A 19,314-nucleotide genomic window follows, 5' to 3' on the forward strand; every position below is an offset into this window, starting at 1 on the left:
AATTGATTTAAAGGTGTTAATAATAAACACACTGAAACATGGGTAGACAGATATTATTCCATTAAAAAAAGTACGAATTTCTACTATTGGAAAACATGAATTTTACTTTTAAAATATACAAAGAATGGAATAAACATTAAAAGCACCTATGGATTCATGAAACACTCACTGAAACAGCGATGCCAAAATTCTAATGCAGAAGAGAAATGTTTTGTGTTGTAATAAGAACTTATAAGCATATGAGATTTTAACAATTGTTAGATTAAAGGAATTGTGCCCAGTTTAGCAGGATAAGCATGGTTTTATTCCATGTTTGTTAAAGAACAAGCTATTTTTTACATGTTTCGGTTTTACTTGTACATTAGAGAAAAGAGATAGCAGACAATAATAAAGGAAGACAGTCGTCATGGCAGCCAGCACTGAATATTTCTTTTCATCCGCTTTTATACATTGTTATATATTTTCTTTATCCACTTTTATATAAAATATCCCTTTCAATTCCATTTTCTTATTTCTAGAATCTTAATGTGTGCTGTCTTCCAAAAACTGGTTACAAATATACAAGGCACCTAGAGTCTTCATCCACCTTCTTGTTGCTACTACCTACCTCTAAATGATTCATACACATTCTGTTAACTTTTATTAAAATTGAGTATGTACATTTAACACATTCAAGACCACATTCCAATCTTTTGAAATGCCACAAAAAGTATGCATATTATAAATATGTGGCTCATGGGCGCCTGGGTGGCTCGGTTGGCTAAGCATATGACTTGATTTTGGCTCAAGTCATGATCTCACGTTTCATGAGTTCAAGCCCCGCATTGGGCTCTGTGCTGGAAACATGGAGCCTGCTTGGGATTCTCCCTCTCCCTCACTCTCTCTCTGCCCCTCCCCTGTGTGTGCTCTCTCTCTCAAAATAAATAAACATTTAAAAAAATATGTGGCTCAACAGGTGAAATGTTACAGTAATATGGCTATTTGGCTAAATTTCAGTGGTCCATTTCTAGAACTAAATAATCCTTATGACCTCTGAGTCATAAAGAATAAGGTGAACAATGAAGAGGAGGGGGATTTTATCCAGAAGGATCACAACCTACACTCTAGATCGGTTTACTAACTAGTAAATTTGTTTTTATTTTTTTAAAATCAATATCCACGTCATTAATAGCAGATACAAATGATGTTATCTTGCTTTGAGATATGACAAGTAAAAAACCAAGCTACCTAATCCTTAACACCATAAATAATATTTTCAAATCCTACTTAAGAAATAAACAAGAAAGAAAAATTCTTAAAAAATTATTCCATATACTGGGAAAAGAAAATTTTAACAGTGAGCAAACTAATGTAATTTTAAGAATACACAAAATTTCCAGAACAGTCCTCATACTGAGATTTTCCCAAAGTCTCGATCTTGAAAGCATTATGAAGAACTATAAAACATTACACCCTTCAATATTATGTGACTCAAAAAGTGAAACTTGTCTCTGACTCATCCATTGCTAAGACAATTCTGAATGGCAAGAATGACTCCAATCCAAAAGGCAAAGAGTTGTCTGGCCATCAGAATACCAACAGTGAAAATGCAATGAACGTTTAAACAGGTATACAACTTACTCTTGGTGAAGTGGGTGAGCAAAGGAAGAAAAGTAGTCAGAGAATCATACCTGTGGTGCTGTGACCTTAGCTGTAAGGCTTCCAGCCTGCACATCAATTAACCATGCGTATTCTAAAGAATCACTTCCCAAAGGAAGACCTTCTGCTGAGAACATAGCATGTGCTCTCAGCTGGAGACCCGACAAATTGATGTGACCTTCCCGGAGTACTTCATCCACAGGGGGTCGCTGCTGAAAACAATAGTAAGACTGTAAGAAGTACAAGAAAATCAGCATTATAATTTCTAGTTGTTTTTTTTTTTTTTTTTTTCCTCCAGAGTCCAAGTAAAATCATGCCATCCGGAAAATATGACTTAAGGATCCATAAGGAGTCTCATTTAAGCTCCTTTAGTGACAGTATCCATAAGAGCCCAACAGCAAAGCAAGATAGCAAAGTCCTAAAAAGAATGAGACCTCTCTGATAACTGCCTCAATGAATAAAAAGGAACTAGTACTCTGACGGACGGGGCATATAAGAGACCAGTCTTTGGTGGGAAGGCTGGAATAATAAGATTAAAATACGTATTAAAAAGAGAGGCGCCTGGGTGGCTCAGTCAGTTGAGCATGCAACTCTTGATTTTGGCTCAGGTCATAATCCCAGCATCGTGGAATCAAGCCCTATGTTGGGCTCCGCACCAGGTGTGGAGCCTACTTGAGATTCTCCCTCTCCCTCTGCCCCTCCCCAACTTGTACTCTCTCTCTACAAAAAGTAAATAAAAATAAATTGTAAAAATATTAAAAAGAAAAAAACAGAGAAGAAAAGAGACCAATAAATAAGATCAAGAAATGAATAACTAGGGAAGAAAGCTATCTTTCATATAGATTTTGAGAACTATATATAAATATAAGAAGGATAGATTTACCTTATAGAAATTATATACTTACTACTAAAAAGCAGCAAATATTTCAAAGAGAAAAGTTCTGGGATTTATTCAGAAAGCTAAAAGATATGTCCTAAAATAGGGTATTCCATAGAACACTAGTTCACAAAATATTATTAGTAATAGAGAATCAAAACACGTTCGGCCATGCTCTACCCATCAGTCACCAATTTCTGTAAACTATACTCCCAATCTCTCAGAAATGCATTGATTTTCTTCCATATTCACTGCTATCAACATGGTCCAAATAATATGACCTCTTGCTAGGGTTTTGCAAAGCCTCCCAGCATTCACTTTTACATCTGTCTCCTACATGTTCTACAAAACAACCACAGAAATCTAAGAAGGCCAATCTTATCATGTTCTTGTCTCAAGACCACTATTTATTATATTAATTTCCTCAATATTTCTCTTCTTCACCAGGTTTATTAGGGTAAAGACCATTTCTGTCTTGTTTACCACTTATCCCACTGCACGTAACAGTGACCACAAAAGGTAGATACCATTAAGTGACTATATATTACAGCAAGTCTTTTCAGAGAATTCAGTATACTAATATATATTAAGAGAGTTCACAGATAATTCCCAAGCTAATTTTACAACAGTAATCTTTTTGGTAGGTGTATGCAGGCCATCAGCACAAGGCATAGTGTTCCTTATTTCAACACATTTTAGGAAATGTATTCTTAAAAAAACAAAGAGGATATGAGCTAAATCAAATTCATAAGGAATTCTTAAAAAAAAATTTCAAATTATGACTATAATACCTCTAGCAGCTCTTTCAAAATATTTTTACTTTTATTTTCATCCAAGCTGTGTGACAGTATGTAAAATCACCTATGTTTCTCAGGCATCAGTTCCCTTCTATTTTACCTGAGGAAGTTAGAGAGGATGGTCAATAAAGATCACTTCTGGCACTAAGATTTGATAATTCTCAGTGTAAGATACTTCTGATCAATATTTTTTGAGCTCAAGAATACATATGGATCTTGGCTTGTCCTAAAGATAGATAGAGCCTACCTAGTACACCAACAAAGAGTATATTCTAGATTTTATGTGTGTTGCATCATATTGTGAGTTGAATTGTGTCCCCTAAAAAGACATATTTAAGTCCTAAGTTGAGGCTCCTGTGATTATGACCTTTCTGTATTTGAAAACAGGGTTTTAGCAGATGTAATCAAAATAAGGTTACATCAAATTAGGGTGGGCCTTAAACCAATGACTGATATCCTTGTAAGAGGAAAACTGGGACACAGACACACACATGGAGACAATGCTATGAGAAGACAAAGACACAGAGTTGAGCAATGAGTCTACAAGGCAAGGAATGCCAAGGATTGCTAGCAACCACCAAAAGCTTAGCAGAGACAAGGAGATCCTTTCCCACATCCTTCAGAGAAAACATGGCCCTGCCAGTACCTTGATTTCACAATTCTAAGCCCCAAAACTGTAAGAGAACAAATATCTCATGTTTTAAGCCACCCAGTGTGAGGTACTTTGCTGTGGCAGCCCTAGGAAACTAATATACATCATAAAATGCTCATAAGTTAAAAGGGATGGTTCCATAAGTTGGACACAATAATCTATCCATCATCTCAGATCTTTAACCTTGAGGCCCTGCCTTGAGACTAATGCTATCAGGAGATGCCTGAGTGCCTCAGTTGGTTAAGCATCTGACTTTGGTTCAGGTCATAATCTCATGGTTAGTGAGTTCAAGCCCTGCATTGTGTGAGCTTGAGCCCCACTTCAGATGAACTCGAGCCCAGCTTTGGGTGAGCTCAAGCCACATTCCAGGCTCTGCACTCTCTTTCTCCCTCTCTATCTGCACCTTGTGGGATTCTTTCTCTCCCTCTCTCCCTCTCTCTCTCTCAAAAAAAAAAAAAAAAAAAAAAGACTAATGCTATTGAGAATAAGCAGCTAAATCCTGGGTAACTCACCTGTACCACAAAAGAATTCTTAGGAATAGTCATGCCAGATATATAAAATGTAAGCAAGTCAGGTAGATAAGTAAATTCTAAGAGAATACATAGAAAGTACCCTTGCTTTCAGGGTAAATTATAAAGTGCTAACCACGTAGGAAACAAAATACCACCAGTACATCAACTAGCACCTTGATATCTCCAATCCACGAACTTCTTTTCTAATCACCAAATAAATCATACATTATACTCCAGTCTCTGTACAAGTTTGCCAATAACTAATAATTACAATTATAATTAGGATTAATGTGAACTCTCATGAACTCAATAAAATGTTCTTTTTATATATAGTCAAGTCTTTTGAGAATGCAGTAATTAAAATAAAAGTTGAGGGCACCTGGGTGGCTCAGTCCATTAAGTGCCCGACTCCTAATTTTGGCTCTGGTCATGACCTCATGGTTTGTGGGATTCAGCCCTGCATCGGGCTCCACGTTGACAGCATGGAGCCTACTTAGGATTCTCTCTCTCTCTCCCCTCCCGTGCTCATGCGCGCTCTCTCTCTCAAAATAAATAAACTTTTTTTTTTTAATTTTTTTTTCAACGTTTTTTTTATTTATTTTTGGGACAGAGAGAGACAGAGCATGAACGGGGGAGGGGCAGAGAGAGAGGGAGACACAGAATTGGAAACAGGCTCCAGGCTCTGAGCCATCAGCCCAGAGCCCGACGCGGGGCTCGAACTCACGGACCGCGAGATCGTGACCTGGCTGAAGTCGGACGCTTAACCGACTGCGCCACCCAGGCGCCCCTCAAAATAAATAAACTTTAAAAAATAAATAAAAGTTGAAGTGTTAGCAAGTACGCCTAAGAAAACAGAGATACCTAAGATTCTCAGAACTCAGACATAAGAAGACTTATTTCCCTTTTATTTTTATTAATTTCCTCAATAGATTAAAAAAGAGGGGCTTCTTCTCCACATACTCACCTCCCAGAATAAAAAACAACCAATTCTAATGACCTACTAAGACAGAAGGGTAAGAGTTATTTTTTTAGGTTTATCTATTTATTTTGAGGGAGAGTAACAGACAGACAGTCAGACAGCATGAGCAGGGGGTAGGGGCAGAAAGAGAGGGAGAGCGAACGAATCCCAAGCAGGCTCTGCACTGTCAGTGCAGAGCTCTATGTGGGGCTTGATCTCATGAACCATGAAATCATGACCTCAGCGGAAATCAAGAGTCCAATGCTTACCTGACTGAGCTACCCAGGTGCTCTGAGAGTGATTTTTAAGGTTTCTATAGTAAGTTAAAATACTAGTGTTACGCAAGTGAGATCTTTGTGATGACAGAATAGTTCTGTATCTTAATTTCAATGGCAGTTACATGAAACTACACATGTGATAAAGTGGCAAGAACTATGCACACACGTTGTACCAATATCAATCCTGGTTTTAATATTACACTTATTATGTAAAAGATCTACATGGGAGAAATTGGGTGAAGGGTACATAGGACCTCTCTGTACTATCTTTGCAACTCCTTATGAATCTATAATTACAGGCATACCTCAGAGATATTTCAGGTTCAGTTCTAGTCTGCCACTATAAAGCAATTATGACAATATAGCTCAAGTCAGATAAAATTTTTTTTGATTCTCAGTGCACATAAAAATTGTGTCTACCAAACTATAGTCTATTAAGGGTGCAACAGCATTATGTCTAAAAACAAACCATACACAAAGATATCTTAATTAAAAAATACTTTTGCTAAAAACTGCTAACCATCATCTGAGCTTTCAGCAAGTCATAATCTTTTTGCTGGCGCAGAGCCTGGCCTCCAAGTTGATGGCTAATAACTGATCAGGATGGTGGCTGATGAAGGTTGGGGTGGCTATGGCAATTTCTTAAAATACGAAACTATAAATTGCTGCACTGACTGACTCTTTCTTTTACAAATAATTTCTCTGTAGCATGCCATTCTGTTTAACAGCAATTTACCCACAGAAGAACTTCTTACAAGTTTGGAGTCAATCCTCTCAAACCCTGCTGCTTCTTTTTTTTTTTTTTTTTAGTTTTTTTTTTTTCAACGTTTTTATTTATTTTTGGGACAGAGAGAGACAGAGCATGAACGGGGGAGGGGCAGAGAGAGAGGGAGACACAGAATCGGAAACAGGCTCCAGGCTCCGAGCCATCAGCCCAGAGCCTGACGCGGGGCTCGAACTCACGGACTGCGAGATCGTGACCTGGCTGAAGTCGGACGCTTAACCGACTGCGCCACCCAGGCGCCCCAACCCTGCTGCTTCTTTATCAGCTCAGTTTATGTAATAATCTAAATCCTTGTTGTCATTTCAAAACTCTTCACAGCATCTTCACCAGAAATAGATTCCTTCTCAAGAATCCACTCTTTGCTCATCCCTAAGAAGCAACTCATCCATTAAAGTTTGATCATGAGATTGCAGCAATTCAGTCCCGTCTTCAGGCTCCATTTTTAATTCCAGTTCTCTTGCTATTTCCATTACATCTGCAATTATTTCCTCCAGTGAAATCTTAAACTCAAGTCATCCATGAGTTGGAAGCAACTCTTCCAAACTCCTCTTCATGTTGATATTTCAACCTCTTCCTGTCAATCATGAATATTCTTAATGGTATCTAGAACGGTGAATCCTTTTCAAAAGGTTTTCAATTTTCCCAGATCCACCAGAGGAATCACTACCTATGGCAGCTATTATAGTCTTACAACATGTATTTCTTAAATAATATGACTTGAAAGTCAAAAGGACTCTTTGATCCAAAGGCTACAAATTTGAATATTGTGCTAATAGGCACGGAAATATGAAATTCACTGTACATCTCCATCAGAGCTCTTGGGTGACCAGGAGCATTGTCAATGAGCCCCCACATTTTGAAAGAACCCTCTTTTTCTTAGCAGTAGGTCTCAATAGTGAGCTTAAAATATTCAGTAAACCATGTTGTAACCAGATGCACTGTCATCCGGACTTTGTTGTGCCACTGATAGAGCACAGGCAAAGTAGATTTAGCATAATTCTTAAGGGCCCTAGAATTTTCAAAATGGTAAATGAGCATTGGCTTCAACTTAAAGTAACCAGTTGTAACTGGCCCTTAAGTAGAATGTCAGCCTGTCCTTTTAAGTTTTGAAGCCAGGCATTGGCTTCTCCTCTCCAGTTATGAAAGTCCTAGATGTCATCTTCTTTCAATAGAAGGCTGTCTGATCTACTTTGAAAATCTGTTGTTTAGCGTAGCCATCTTCATTACTTATCTTAACTAGATCTTCTGCATAACTTGCTATAGCTTCTACATCAGCACCTGCTGCTTCACCTTGCACTTTTATGTTATGGAGATGGCTTCTTTTCTTAAACCTCATGAACCAACCTCTGTTAGCTTCAAACTTTTCTTCTGCAGCTTCCTCTTCTCTCTCAGACTTCACAGAATTGAAGAGCTTGAGGGCCTTGCTCTGGATTAGGTTTTGGCTTAAGGAGATATTGTGGCTGATTTAATCTCCTATCCAAACCACTGAAACGTTCTCTGTATCAAAAATAAGCTGTTGTGGGGGTGCCTGGGTGGGTCAGTCGGTTGAGCATCCGACTTTGGCTCAGGTCATATTCTCACAGCTTGTGAGTTCGAGCCCCGCATCCCGTGTCAGGCTCTGTGCTGACAGCTCGGAGCCTGGAGCCTGCTTCAGATTCTGTGCCTCCCTCTCCCTCTGCCCCAACCCACTCACATTCTGTCTCTGTCTCAAAAAAATAAACATTAAAAATAATAATAATAAGCTGGGTTTTTTTTTCTTATCATCAGTGTGTTCATGGGAACAGCACTTCTAATTTCCTTGAAGAATTTTTCCTTTGCATCACAACTTGGCTAACTGGTGCAGGAGGCCTAGCTTTCAGTCTACCTTGGGTTTCTACATGCCTTCCTCACTAAGCTGAATCATTTCTAACTTCTGACTTAAAGTGACAGACATACAGCTCTTCCTTTCACTTAACACTCAGAGGCCACTGCAGGGTTATTAATTGGCCTAATTTCAATACCTTTGTGTTTTAGAGAACAGGGAGGCCCAGGAAGAGGGCGAGTGACAGGAAAACAGCTGGTTGGTGAATACACACAACATTTATCAATTAAGTTTGCCATCTTATATGGGCAGTGTGTGGCACCCCGAAACAATTACAAAAGTAACATCACAGATCAGTGGTCACAAGTCACCATAACAAATACAATAATGAAAAAGTTGCAAATATTGTGAAAATTACCAAAATGTGACACAGAGACATGAAGTGAGCAAATGCTGCTGGAAAAACAGCCCTGACAGACTGGCCTGATGCAAAGTTGCCACAAACCTCAATTTGTAAAAAATGCAATATTTGCAAAGTGCAATAAAGCACATGCAATAAAATGAGGTATGCCTATTATTTAAAAATAAAAGTTGATAAAAGAAACACTCTCTGTGGCAAAAATAAACATATGTTAAGTCTGAGCCATTATGAGTTCAGCTATGTCAAAAATATATACATATGAAAAAATTAGATTCTATGTAGAAAAATATGGTCAGTTGTGGCAAAAGAGTTAAGAAGGGATAGGCTATTTTAAATAAAATGATCAGTTACTACACAGAAACCATGCAAGTTATCATCAGTTGATGATTTGAGGGTATCAGATTCATCCTTCCATATAATTTTACTTTGCCTTATATTAAAATCCATTTATTTTTCTAAAGCTCACAACTTGAATAAAGTAGGGAAGAGCCCTAAAGTACTAGTAAATGAAAAGTGAAGCCATTTGACATTAAAAAATAACAACAAAGTGATAATTTACCCAAGATTGTAAATTATTCCCTTTTGGTGAATATTATTGGTTCTCTTCCAAACAGCCCAGGGGATATCTTGAAGGGATTAACAAAGTATCTTTTAAGTGGCCATGTGGATATGTATGTTTGGAGATTTATAGGACTGGATAAGATGAATATTCAGGTTGTCATTTTCAACAGAGTTCACCAAAATTTTATATATTTTTCCCTTCCATAAACATGAAAAAGTTATAAAATATTTCTCTTCATCTCTAAAAACAATAGAGTACAATTGTATGGGATCACATAAATAGCAAACAGCAGAAAAAAAAAAAAAACAAGACTGAGATTCTTGGAAAAACTTACATACATATACAAAACCTCTTAATATGGTTAAATTAAAAGCTTCTAATTTAAAGAGCTACCTATACCATACACAGAAGCTAACACACTGTATCAACCCTATAAAGAGTAATAATTCATCTCTAAGCCCCTACCATGACTCACTTTCACATTACCTGATAATTGTCACTGACAAACACATTCAGGGGTGATAGGACAAGTTGCAGCATGGTCTCCCTAAATCCTTTTTTCATTTCAAAACACAGTCTTTCCAAGAATGCTGTAGGGCACTCAGGACCATCAGTGGTTCCATGCTAAAGTCAAACAAAATACCATAATCAAGATATGGAAAAAATAAAGACCAAGGCAGTATAGGGAAATAAAAATCACACTTATATAATTAGATTTTGATTCTTAAAAAGCAGAAGTTTACTGACAAAACTGTTCTGTACTCTACTAAGATCATTAGGTTCACTAAACACCAGAGATGACTCCTCTGCCGTGCAACCGTAGGTACATGACATGGAGCCAGTAGGCAGCACAATTCTCTAGGGCCTCACCCTCCCTATCTGGCCTCACTCCAACAACCCTGGGTTCTCTGGACAATATAATCCCATTGCAAGTCAGCCCCAAAAGTCCATGGGTCACCCTTAGACTGAACCAGGATTCTGTGCTGGATCCAAACCCCAGAAAACAATTCAATCTCCAGGGTCAATCTGCATCTTGATTTTGTAGTAAGTTCACCATAAGGCACCCAATGGTCTAGAGTTGGGAGATAAAGGATAAGACAACATAAATCCTAGAATATCCGTCGAGCTAACTATAAACCCAGCAACTCAACATCGTGACAAAATGTTCTAATGTGACACAGAACAGCAAAGAAGGAACTAAAGTGAAAGAAGAGAAACAGAAAATTATCAATGATTAAGTAATCGCATTATGAAGAAAATAATAAACTAGCTTTATAAGGTAAAAGGATAAATTTTAAAGTTTTTGAATCTGAATTTTTTTATTAGTGTGTGCATGTGTGTACACACACATATAGTTAGTTGTCTGAGTTGGGTGAATTTCATAATACACTCCAGATTATTTTGATTATGTAAACACTTACAACAGGAAGACGCCCATGAACTTTGTACAAATTAACAAGTACAGTAATATCCCAAGGACGCAAGGTAAGCGGATGAATTGATTTGGCTGAACTTTCATTTTCCTTTCTGTCATTTTCCATTCCAACAGCAGTCCACCCAGAGCTGGATGATGTTGACAGTGACAGAACAGGACTTGAAATAACCTCTTCAAAATCCATATACATGTCATCTTCCCCAAAGTAGTTTTCCTATAAATATTAAGAACAAATTGCTATCAAAGAGGCAAATTAGAGCCTGAATTTTGTAAACTAAGCATCTCCCTATTTTCTTTGGTTAAAAGTATATGGTCTGTTTCCTTGAAAGGAAAAAAAAAAAAAAGAGAGAGATACATATGCTTATGGCATACAACTACTTAGCTACTTAGCAAATAAACATTCTGTAACAACAAATAAATAAATAAATAACCTAAGTTTATAGTAAAGCTTCATGACAAACCACCTCCAATTATAGCAAAAACTCTAAGAAAACTTTGAAGATGTGTAAGGTTCAAAAGTTTTCAATCTTTCTCAGAGTTCTGAGACAACAATACCCAAAAGACATCCTTTGAAGGAAGATCAATTCACTGAAAATCGATCTAAATCCAATTAGCTAACTACCACAATTCATATATTCTGGGTGAAATAGTATCAAAAGTGCTTTTAACAACCTGAATAGGAATGTCCAATTTTGGTTCCTGATGATACAAACATGTTATTGATGGTTACCCAAAACTTCCTTTCACATAGTTCATCCTGGTTCCTTATGCAAAGTATTTTAACTATTAATATCTTGGTTCGTTTTACACCAGAATTTAAATTTATTATTATTTTCCTTTTTAAAAAAACATTTTATTTAGGAGTGCCTGGGTGGCTCAGTCTGTTGAGTGTCTGACTCCTGATTTCAGCTCAGTTCATAATCTCACAGTTTGTGGGATCGAGCTCCACATTGGGCTCCATGCTGACAGCTCAGAGCCTACTTGGGACTCTCTTCTCTCTCCCTCTCTCTCTCTCTTCCCTTCCCCCACTCACTCTGTTGTTTCTCTCAAAATAAATAAACTTAAAAATAAAAAACCTTTTTATTTAAATTCCAAATAACATACAGTGTCATATTAGTTTCAGATGTACAATATAGTGATTCAACACTTCCATACAACACCTAGTGGTGCTTGTCACAAGTGCCCTCTTTAATCCCCTTCACCTATCTCACCCATATCCCTCCCACCTGCATGCCTCCCCTCTGGTAACCATCAGTTTGTTCTCTGTAATTAAGAGTCTTTTTCTTGGTTTGATTCTCTCTCTTTTCCCTTTGCTTATTTGTTTCTTAAATTCCACATATGAGTGAAATCATATGGTATTTGTCTCTCTGACTTTAATTTTTTTTCAATGTTTTTATTTTTGAGAGAGAGAGCTAGAGAGAGAGAGAGAGAGAGAGAGAGAGAGAGAGAGAGAGAGAGAGAGAGAGAGAAGGGGAGGCAGACATGGAGAGGCATAGAAATAGAGGGAGACACAGAATCTGAAGCAGACTCTAGGCTCTAAGCCACCAGCACAGAGCCTGATGCTGGGCCTGAACTCATGAACCGTGAGATTCATGACCTGAGCCAAAGTCAGAAGCTCAACTGACTGAGCCACCCAGGTGCCCCTCTACCTGATGTATTTTAAATGAAATTCTTTTATCTTACCATTATTCTGCATTTAAATTTGACCAATTTGATCTGTCAGTAGCAATCAAAAGTTGTTAAAATATTCCTGTTAGCACAGTTAACTATATTTCTTGAACATTAGAAATCAAGTCAGTATTTTGATAAATTCTGCATTTTACTTATTGACATTTATTTTCTGACTAGTCAATTAATCAGGCCAATTAAATAGCTTTTAATAGGAAAGAATGTTGCAGGGCATATAGTCATTTGGTTAATTAGTGGCAGGACTAATATTAAAATCCCAAAGCTACTGACTCACAAAACTAATGTTTTTTTGCTGTATTCTCTATCGTTATCTGCCTCTAAATAATACAGGTCCTACTTAGAACCTGCTTGACATCTTGATAATTGCCTTTATTATGTAACTCTGAACCATGGACAAATTCAAGCACAAATATAAATGTAAATAAACATTGGTTTTTATCCTAAATTCCAACATTAAAATTTTTAAATGAAAAATAAATGTCTAATTGATTTTTTTTAATGTTTTTATTTATTTTTGAGAGAAACAGAGCGCCAGCAGGGGAGGGGCAGAAAGAGAGGGTGATACAGAATTTGAAGCAGGCTCCAGGCTCTGAGCTGTTAGTCCAGAGCCTGACATGGGGCTTGAATTCATGAACTGTGAGATCATGACCTGAGCCCAAGTCAGATGCTTAACCGACTGAGTCACCCAGGCGCCCCTAATTGATTTCAATCAACATTAAAGATCTAGAGGTATTCAGAGTCACAGTCTTCTCTTAGATCATTTGAGAAGCCTTTTCAAAATATACATTCCATTCCAGTCCTGGAGATGGGTTCAGTAGGTTTGCAACAGGTATACATTCCAGAGACAGATGGAAAGAATGGTTTCTTCAGTGAATTTAACTATAAATGGCCACTAGACCCAATCACTTCTATTCCACCCTTCCTCCACACAACTTATCAATGGAGTCAGTGTACAGTTGTTCACGTTTATTAGCTTTCAACATACTAAGAGTTACCAACAAATCAACAGAAATAAGTTATGCTCATTTTAGCCAATTTTTAATAATCCTACTCTATATATCTTATTTTTAAAAGATTCCCTAGTAGTCTCTTACAGTCTCTTGTAATTTTTAACCTTAAAAAGAGAAAATTACTATAGATTATTAAAATTAAAAGAAAAATATTCTCTTGGGCCTAATGTTCAATTTGCTAACAAACCAATCTCCATTTAATTATCTAAAACAGAAATAACTCATAACAAATTCTTTAGGGAATACTGAAATCCCTAACATGGTAGAGGACATTTGCTAATTTTTATTAAATATGCCAATGACTGTTTTTAGAGTTAAAACACTCTAGGAGTCTTTTATGAGTTATCATGTCTGAACCTATTGAATATTATTGACAAAATTACTGTTAAGGGGCACTTGGGTGGCTCAGTCTGTTGAGCATCTGACTCTTGATTTTGGCTCAGGTCATGATCTCATGATCTTCATGATTTATGGATCCCATGGTTCATGGGTTCGAGCCCTGCATAGGGCTCCACGCTGACAGTGCAGAGGCTGCTTGGGATTTCCTCTCTTTCCCTCTCTCCGTCCCTCCCACATTCGTTCTCTCCCTCTCTCTTTCTCTCTCTCTCAAAATAAATAATTGTTTTTAAATTTTTAAAAATTAAAGATAGTGATAAAATTATTATAACTCCTTTAAAACATTAGCCTTGTGTTAAATGTTTAATGTTGAGTGTGTGAAGTTTTATTTGTTTTCATTTTAGGTTTTTGTTTTGTTTTGTTTTTAGTATATGAACTCCATCTGTAAGGGTTAATTTCTTAAGGATTCACTAAAAAAAAAATTACCAAAAGGCTGACCGAAGTATAAGTAGTAATATATTATGGCAAACTTTTATAGTATTTTAAGATTAATAAATGTACACAAATATTTACAAAGACAAATAAAAATTCCATTTCGATGTTATGGTAAGTGGCATGCAAAACTGAACTATCTTTAAAACTATCTTTAAAACAACACTAGGAAAAAAACAAAACAAAACAATGACTTACCTAACTGGGAAAATATATTACTTTGCCAAGTTTGTGGCATGAATGAATTTAAAAATGATAAAATAAGCTATATTTTCAAACTACTTAAGAGTCCTATGAAATTTTATTTTCCTAGAGATAGTTTATTATTAGTGTCAAGTAACTATTGCAAGTAACAGGACACTACCATTTTTTCCCCAGCCTAAACATTCATATTTATATAATGATACTCATTTCTCAAAAAAGAAGAAAAAGAAGAATTATCACAATAGTTAAAAGAAGATGGCTAATAAATTCAGAGACGCAGGGGGAGAAAAAAAATCTACAGGTACTCAGTTTCCAGTATTCAAATTTTTTTCATGGAAATTTGATAGCCAGGCTTCTGTTTAAGACCACTAAAACTTTTTTTTCAGTAAGAAAAACATACATACTATACCCACCCTTAATCCACAGTTACTACTGACTACCACTGACATGCTATCAGTATTTAGATTCAGATTTCCATTCTTCCATTAAGAAAAAATGTAAAAAGAGAAGTCAATTCAGAACATGTAGACATTTCCATAAAATATTCTCATTGATTTTAATGCATGTTAGTATATATTCTCCTCAGAGTTCCTAGTAATAATAATAGTAAGCCTAGTTTCTTTTATGGATTTTGGAAATCAGTTTTACAGTCAAACAAATATAAAATGATTCATTTTTTTCCTAACCTATCCTTTAAAATTTCTTGATGTTTAAATCTAGTAACTAAGGAAAATACAATCTCAGTTACATGAATTTTCACATTCTCTTTGTTTTCTTTTATTTATAGATACATACATTCTAACACTGACACTAAGTAGAACATAAGTTATATATTAAAACAAATTTTTAAAAAGTAATTTAAAGAGAGATATTTAAGATCAGATAATATCTCCATACCAGCATGACACCTAAGCTATATAGGAGGAAGTGAAAAAAAGAAAGAAGGGGGGGAAAAAAAAAAAAGACTTAAGGAGATACTTGTATTCCTAATAAAGAGTTCATAGAGTTCACTGGCTTAAAAAACCTTTTGTTTGTCATATTTTAGATATATATATTTTTTAATATTTCAAAACCTTAAAAATTTTAATATGTTTTAGTAGACATTTCATACAAGTTCTGAGTTAATTTGATGAATGTAAATACTAACACAAAGTTTAGTACAACAAACTTTTGACAATACTAGACAGTTGTTATATCTTGATGTATGAAAAGGACTGCATCAAAACAAACTATCAACAGAGGTTACGTTTATGGAATAGAATTTGTAAAGAAGTCCAAAGAAGGCATATACTCCTTTCTCTTTATTTTTCTTTGTTACAGTACTCTTATTTTTGATGAATATATATTACTATGGAATTTTTAGAAGAAAAAAATTGAGGCTCATATACATAGAGTAATGCAAAAAACAGTGTCAATATCTCTTTGCTGGTATTCAAAACTCGTACTATAACAATATAACCATCTTCACTTACTAAATCATTGCTTACATTTAAATTAAAATATAGTTCAGCCTCTTCAAGGAAACTTTAACATGAAAAATGCATTTTAAATCCTTCATAGTTATTCACCCGCAATCCAAGAAAATAAGATATTGGGAGAAATATGTGAAGAATATTTTAGGTCAAACAATGGTCACAAGGTAAAAAAAAAAATGTGTGTGTGGGGTGGGGGGTGGTATTTCTCCCCTTTGAATCTGAAGAATCACTCCTTCAGGAATCTCTCCTAAAACCAGACACCTTAGATTCCACAAATATTAAACACGTTGTCCCTTGCATCTTTTATCTTAAGTTATATCATCTGATGCTTTAGGGTAGTTTTTAGTAAATATAAGACATTATATCAAATATAAAAATTTTAGATACCTACAAAATCTGTTCAGCTAGTAAGTACTTCTTCCAGAGAGCCTTTATTAACAAACATTGATTGTCCTTTCCTGATAACCCTGATCATCCTAGACCCTTTCCAGAATTAATTACTCCTGTCACTGTACATTATCGGGTTGCCTGTTACCTAAGCATCCAATATCCAAACCTCCAGTTATGAAATTACACAAGGAAGCAAATAAGTAAACAATGATAAATTTAGACTCACACAAAAATCTATCCCACAAGTAACTCTAACGCTCATGATTGATAATGTTTGGACAGTTAGTCTCACTTTGATTATCAGATGTGGTAGAACACTGAACAGTATAATGAAAATCTAAAGCAAAGTGAATTGGCAAAATCCTGGAAAAACACAGAATTTTATGAAGTTGCTAAACGTGATGCTGGACAACCGCTCAAATCACAGGTAAAGCTATCAGTGCTAAAGTACGGATCTAGAAGACTTAGAGCAGTTACCTATAAAAATGAGTAAATCAGTAAGAGTTATTGATGACTTGCTGGGGACTTTTGTAAAACATGATTTGAATATCAAAAGAAGAGTGATGTGTAGAAAACTGACAAAGTGCTCACATATTTATCTTAATACAGCCTCTCTACTTGATCAACCTTGATCATGCTTGATCAACCTTTAAGAGCTATCATACTATGCAATCATACAACTTCAAGGGTAAAATTATACCAAAATGAACTGACATTTGATTCGGTCTTTATTCAAAGAAGGCATACTTCTTTAGAACCTAAATTTGTCATACTCTGAAAAAAACCTTATTTTCATACATTTGCTTCAATGTTAAGAAAGTGCTCCAGGGGCGCCTGGGTGGCGCAGTCGGTTAAGCGTCCGACTTCAGCCAGGTCACGATCTCGCGGTCCGTGAGTTCGAGCCCCGCATCGGGCTCTGGGCTGATGGCTCAGAGCCTGGAGCCTGTTTCCGATTCTGTGTCTCCCTCTCTCTCTGCCCCTCCCCCGTTCATGCTCTGTCTCTCTCTGTCTCAAAAATAAATAAACGTTAAAAAAAAAAAAAAAGAAAGTGCTCCAAACATATCTTTGCTTATTGTTTAGCATGAAATAAAGTTGTTTGTTTTTAATTAATTCACTGATTTTATTATTTTCAGATAACAAGGTTCTCTTGTACTTCTTTTGCTCTTATACTACAGCATGTTAAAAATTTATCCCTATATATGTCTATCCTATTATATCCTCTAGCTTACCTCCTTGAGAAAAAATGCTGTATCATCTCTATCTCCTGCAACTAGTACAATTCCTAGAATATAGTCAATGCTAAAAAAACAAAACAAAAACTCAACTGAGAAGTACACCATTTTTAATAAATGAATTTGTAATTGAGTCTAACACCACAAGTCTAATCAACATATATGACATATCCTCAACAACTTTAAACCATCTAACTGGCTATTTCAAATGGTCTCAATTTTAATTAGATATTAACCGTTTTACCTATGTTTTAAATGTGTGACTTCTTTTGAAAATCATACCTTTATACATAAGAAGGCATTTAATAATGGTCCATATAGAGTTATTTGAGAATCTGGAGAAAGTTCCATTTCCACATGAAGTTTATCAGGTGGAAGTTCTGAGGGATCAATAGGTGGGCGTGACGAAGTAGAAGGAGAAGAAACAACTCTGTCTGATGTTTTCTGGGATGGCCTTAATACAGATAGCATTGTTTCTTCCATTTCTGACACTGGAAAAAATTAAGAAAAAAGAGAAGAATGCCTTGGGGAGGGAAAGTTCTTAGAAGTTCTTTAAGGAACTATTCACTAAGAGATTCTATTTTGCAATTTTTCATGAACAATCTTTGATATAGTACCTATAATATCTAATGAAAACAGACCTGCAAGACTAATAAGAATACACAGTAGAAGACTGCACAGAAATATGTGTAGAAATACATAACCAGATGGCACAGAATCAATGAAAATTTCCTATTAACATTCTTGAGTCCCTACAATATAAATTCAGGTCACAATTAGGCTTTAACTATACTTGGGCACTAAAGTACTAAGTTGTTTTCACATAAACAGCTATTCAAATACAGCGTGACATTATCAGGGCACCTGGGTGGCTCAGTCAGTTAAGTGTCTGACTCTTGGTTTCGGCTCAGGTCATGATCTCACGATTTCATGGGTTCAGGCCCTGCAACAGGCTCTGCGCTGTGCAGAGCCTGCTTGGGATTCTGTCTCTCCCTCTTTCTCTTTGCTCCTCCCCCACTCTCTCACAATAAATAAACTTAATTTTTTTTTTTTAATTCAAATACAGTGTGACATTATCAAGCTCCAAACATAAGAACAATTATGAAAACTATTCTTTAACTCTTAACTCACTGGAAAAATACAAATTAAAAATCACCTGATTCTAATTCCAGTTTGGAATAATTATGAAATGATATAATTGTGAAAGTACATTTAAAAAAAAACTAACATTTCAAAAAAAATAACATTTCATGAAACCAAGTGGTTTATGTATATACTCACATGCACCTTATTTGATATTATAGCTCTTCTGTTTCTAGATGGTAGAACTTGAAAAATTATTTACTTTCTCTAAGCATTATTTGTTCAACTCTACGATGAGAATAATAACATTTATCTCACAGAGTTGTTATAAGGATTAAATGAGATAATGTAAACCAGGAAATAGCTTATCTAGTACAGTAAAACCTTGGATTGCAAATAACTTGCTGTGCCAGTATTCTGCAAGATGAGCAAACATTTCTAATAAATTTTAACTTGATAAATGAACGATGTCTTACAATATGAGTAGCATGTGATGCCAAATGTCACATGATCACAACTGAGTCAATGGTTCTTCTCTCTCCCTCCCTCTCTGCGGGATTGTGAGTGATCATCTCCCATGCTCGGATGCTTGGTGCTTGGTCTCAGGCCACAATGTTTGGCAGCAATCAGTGATTTTTCAGCAAGTTGGAAGGTACCCACAACTGGCACTAGTGTATTTTTTGTCACT

At 35.9% G+C, this 19,314-nt stretch overlaps 1 protein-coding gene across 10 annotated transcripts in view; it reads right to left on the reverse strand.

Moving 5' to 3' along the window:
* KIAA1109 (transmembrane protein KIAA1109 homolog) overlaps window positions 1-19,314 on the reverse strand; it is a 211,542-nt gene that overhangs the window by 129,613 nt on the left and 62,615 nt on the right. For 7 of the 10 annotated variants that reach the window (XM_045055907.1, XM_045055910.1, XM_045055908.1 and 4 more), the window contains 4 exons: window positions 17,826-18,034; window positions 10,702-10,929; window positions 9,767-9,904; window positions 1,671-1,868 (listed from right to left, as the gene is read on the reverse strand). In XM_045055907.1, coding sequence (XP_044911842.1) covers window positions 1,671-1,868; window positions 9,767-9,904; window positions 10,702-10,929; window positions 17,826-18,034 — 773 coding nt within the window. The remainder of the gene's footprint in view (window positions 1-1,670; window positions 1,869-9,766; window positions 9,905-10,701; window positions 10,930-17,825; window positions 18,035-19,314) is intronic. The other 3 variants (XM_045055911.1, XM_045055905.1, XM_045055906.1) reach the window with 2 other exon arrangements.

This window comes from Felis catus, chromosome B1 (genome assembly GCF_018350175.1).
Source record: "Felis catus isolate Fca126 chromosome B1, F.catus_Fca126_mat1.0, whole genome shotgun sequence".
Classification (NCBI taxonomy): domain Eukaryota; kingdom Metazoa; phylum Chordata; class Mammalia; order Carnivora; family Felidae; genus Felis; species Felis catus.